At 58.0% G+C, this 2,454-nt stretch overlaps 1 protein-coding gene across 1 annotated transcript in view; it reads right to left on the bottom strand.

Moving 5' to 3' along the window:
• The window catches only part of CUL4A (cullin 4A), a gene marked incomplete at its 5' end in the record, with an annotated part of 31,429 nt that overhangs the window by 14,808 nt on the left and 14,167 nt on the right, over window positions 1-2,454 (bottom strand). The window contains 2 exon segments of the mRNA XM_014592049.2: window positions 71-175; window positions 2,097-2,289. Of these exon segments, the coding sequence (XP_014447535.1) occupies window positions 71-175; window positions 2,097-2,289 (298 nt within the window).

Below are 2,454 nucleotides of genomic sequence, written 5' to 3'. Positions count from 1 at the left end.
CAGAGCATGCCGTGAGGCAGTGTCGGAAGGCGGCAGGACGTGGTGACACTGCCCCGCAGCCCCTGCTCACCGTGGATGAACCGGAACATGATCATGACCTTGTCCAGCACCCGCTCCAGCTCCTCGTCCGTGGCCTCTTTGTTGCCTGCTCGGAGCTTGGAGTCGACGTGCTTCGCTGGGAGGCAAGACGCGTGTTACTCGGGAGCGCCACGACGCAGGAGCGCCCGACCTTCCCGTGATGGCGATCCCCCACAACAAGGGCAAACCTCTGACTCTCCAAGGGAGGCAGCCTCAAGTCGCGTGAGAATAAACACGCCCCCCCTCTTTCCGAGATTCTTCACGTAGGGCGTGTGAGCTCACCAGAGGCAGGCAGGAAGCGAGAAATCGCCCCCAGGGGGATGGCTATGCCACAGTACCTTCTCCCCCATTCTCCTGGGAGCTTGGGCACGTGCGCACATGCGCCCGGCCCGAGTTCTGAACCACTGGGTCCAGGGTTTAAAGCGCAATTGACTACGTGGGAGTCCAGCGATGGAGCTATGCCACCTGCTGGCCCTACTTCTCCAAATTTTAACAAAACCAAGGACTGACCCTATTTTTTTTTTTTTAAGTTTGCAATAGAGCATGCATGCTCAGCAGAGACCGAAGGACGGAGGTGGAGAAAGCACACCCGAGAGGGGAAGGCCACGCCACAGTCCCTTCTCCTCAGGATTTTGGGCACAGATGCACACACGCCCAGTGTGAGTTTTAAGCCACTGGGTCCGGGGCTTGAATCATGGTCGACTTTGTAGGAGTCCAGCGACATAACCATTATGCCACCTGCTGGTCCAGAGGGGTCTCCTTTTCTAAGATCTCGGGTCATCACCTCGGGAGATCTCCTCCAAGGGAAAGGCTCCTTCTCGGGGCTCTGAGGTGGCAATGCAAGGAGGGGGCATTTCTCCACGGCATCTCTTGCTTCCGAGACCACATAAGTGGACCGTGCAGTAGCTTGCGAGAACAGAAGTGACCCCAATGACCACAGGCCCAAGATCCCCGGAGTGCCACCTCCCAAGGGCCTCATGCCCACCTCCTTCAGAGAGAGCAGGCCTGAGAAGGGGCACAGACGCCACCATGTCCCCTCGGACACTCCTTTGGCCATCATTGCTTTCTTTCGACTTTGCCATGGCACGTTCTGAACACACAGGAGAGGAGGTGCCTGCGTGACAGCTCTGCTCCTTCCTGCGTTCCCCCAAGGACCACATGTGGCCAGTTTTGTGTCCCTGTGAAATTTCTCTGTCCCTCTCTTCCTGTAAATTTTTTAAAAATCGGAACCTTTGCTGGTGAAACTATGAATTCTGAAATATATTTTGATATTATCAAGAAATAATTGAACAAAGTGGTCATTTAGAAAGTTCCACCTTAACACATGCTATCACGAGACTGCTCCTAACTTCACCCCCTTTCAGTGCCAGCAGGGGACGGCTCCTCTTAGCAGATCATGGAATGTCCCCAGAGACTCACACTCACCCTCACCTGGGTGCACGCACTTTCCGGAGACAGGGAGGGACGTGAGGAGTGGCCCCCAAGGGGCATGGCCACGCCACAATCACTCCTCCCCCACCTCCCCTTTCAGGACTCTGAGCATGATGTGCAGCACAGTGTGTCTCCAAGCCACCAGGACCGGACTCAGACGGCGAGGAGGCCGTGAGGGCCCGCAGCCCTGACTGCTATGCCTGGGCTGGCCCTGCAGAGCTGTTCTCACACGGCGGCCTCCCCGTCCAGTTCCGGAGCCCGTAATGAAGATGGAGAATGAAGGCTGACCTTTATAAGACAGCTCCAGAGCGCCACCCCGGGGGGACGAGAGGCAGTGACCCGCAAGCCCCTTGCCCCTTCTGAGGCAGGCTTCCTTTTCTACCAAACTCTTGCTGCGTTCTGTTTTCCCTTACACGCCCACACGTGTGTGTGCACTGCAGCTGTGTACCTGCTTGTTCTGAAAACGTGTGACCTCGAAAGGCTGTCAGGTGCCCGTCCCCACCCGTGCGCTGGCCCCCAGGAGCCCGGACATGCTGGTGCTGTGAGCTCCGCCCTCCCGCCCGGCAGGTCCTGCAGACACGCCGTACCGATGAGCTCAGCCGGCTTGTTGGGCCTCCTGTTGATGAACGTCTCGAAGGACTCCTTCATCAGGTTCACGGCCCTCTCGTTCCTCTGGAAGCACACCTCGATCACGCGGTCCACTCTGTCCTTGAAGTCCAGGAGGTCTTGGACCATGTCTTTATCCTTCTCAGGGTTGATGACAATGGTTGTCCCGAAGGTCTACGAGGGCAGAGACGTGAAGTCAGCCACGGGCCGTGACTCCAGATGGCACTTCTGCCACTGCCTCGGGCAGGACAGACTGTGCGAGTGAGTACTGCCAGCGGTGGGTGCTCAGCTGCGAGTGAGTAATGCCGGGGGGGGGCCCCGCGGCGGGGGGGAGTTGCC

This window comes from Tupaia chinensis, unplaced genomic scaffold (genome assembly GCF_000334495.1).
Source record: "Tupaia chinensis unplaced genomic scaffold, TupChi_1.0 Scaffold000644_1, whole genome shotgun sequence".
NCBI lineage: Eukaryota > Metazoa > Chordata > Mammalia > Scandentia > Tupaiidae > Tupaia > Tupaia belangeri.
Note: the sequence above shows the minus strand (reverse complement) of the source record. Positions and strands in the feature narration are given on the sequence as shown.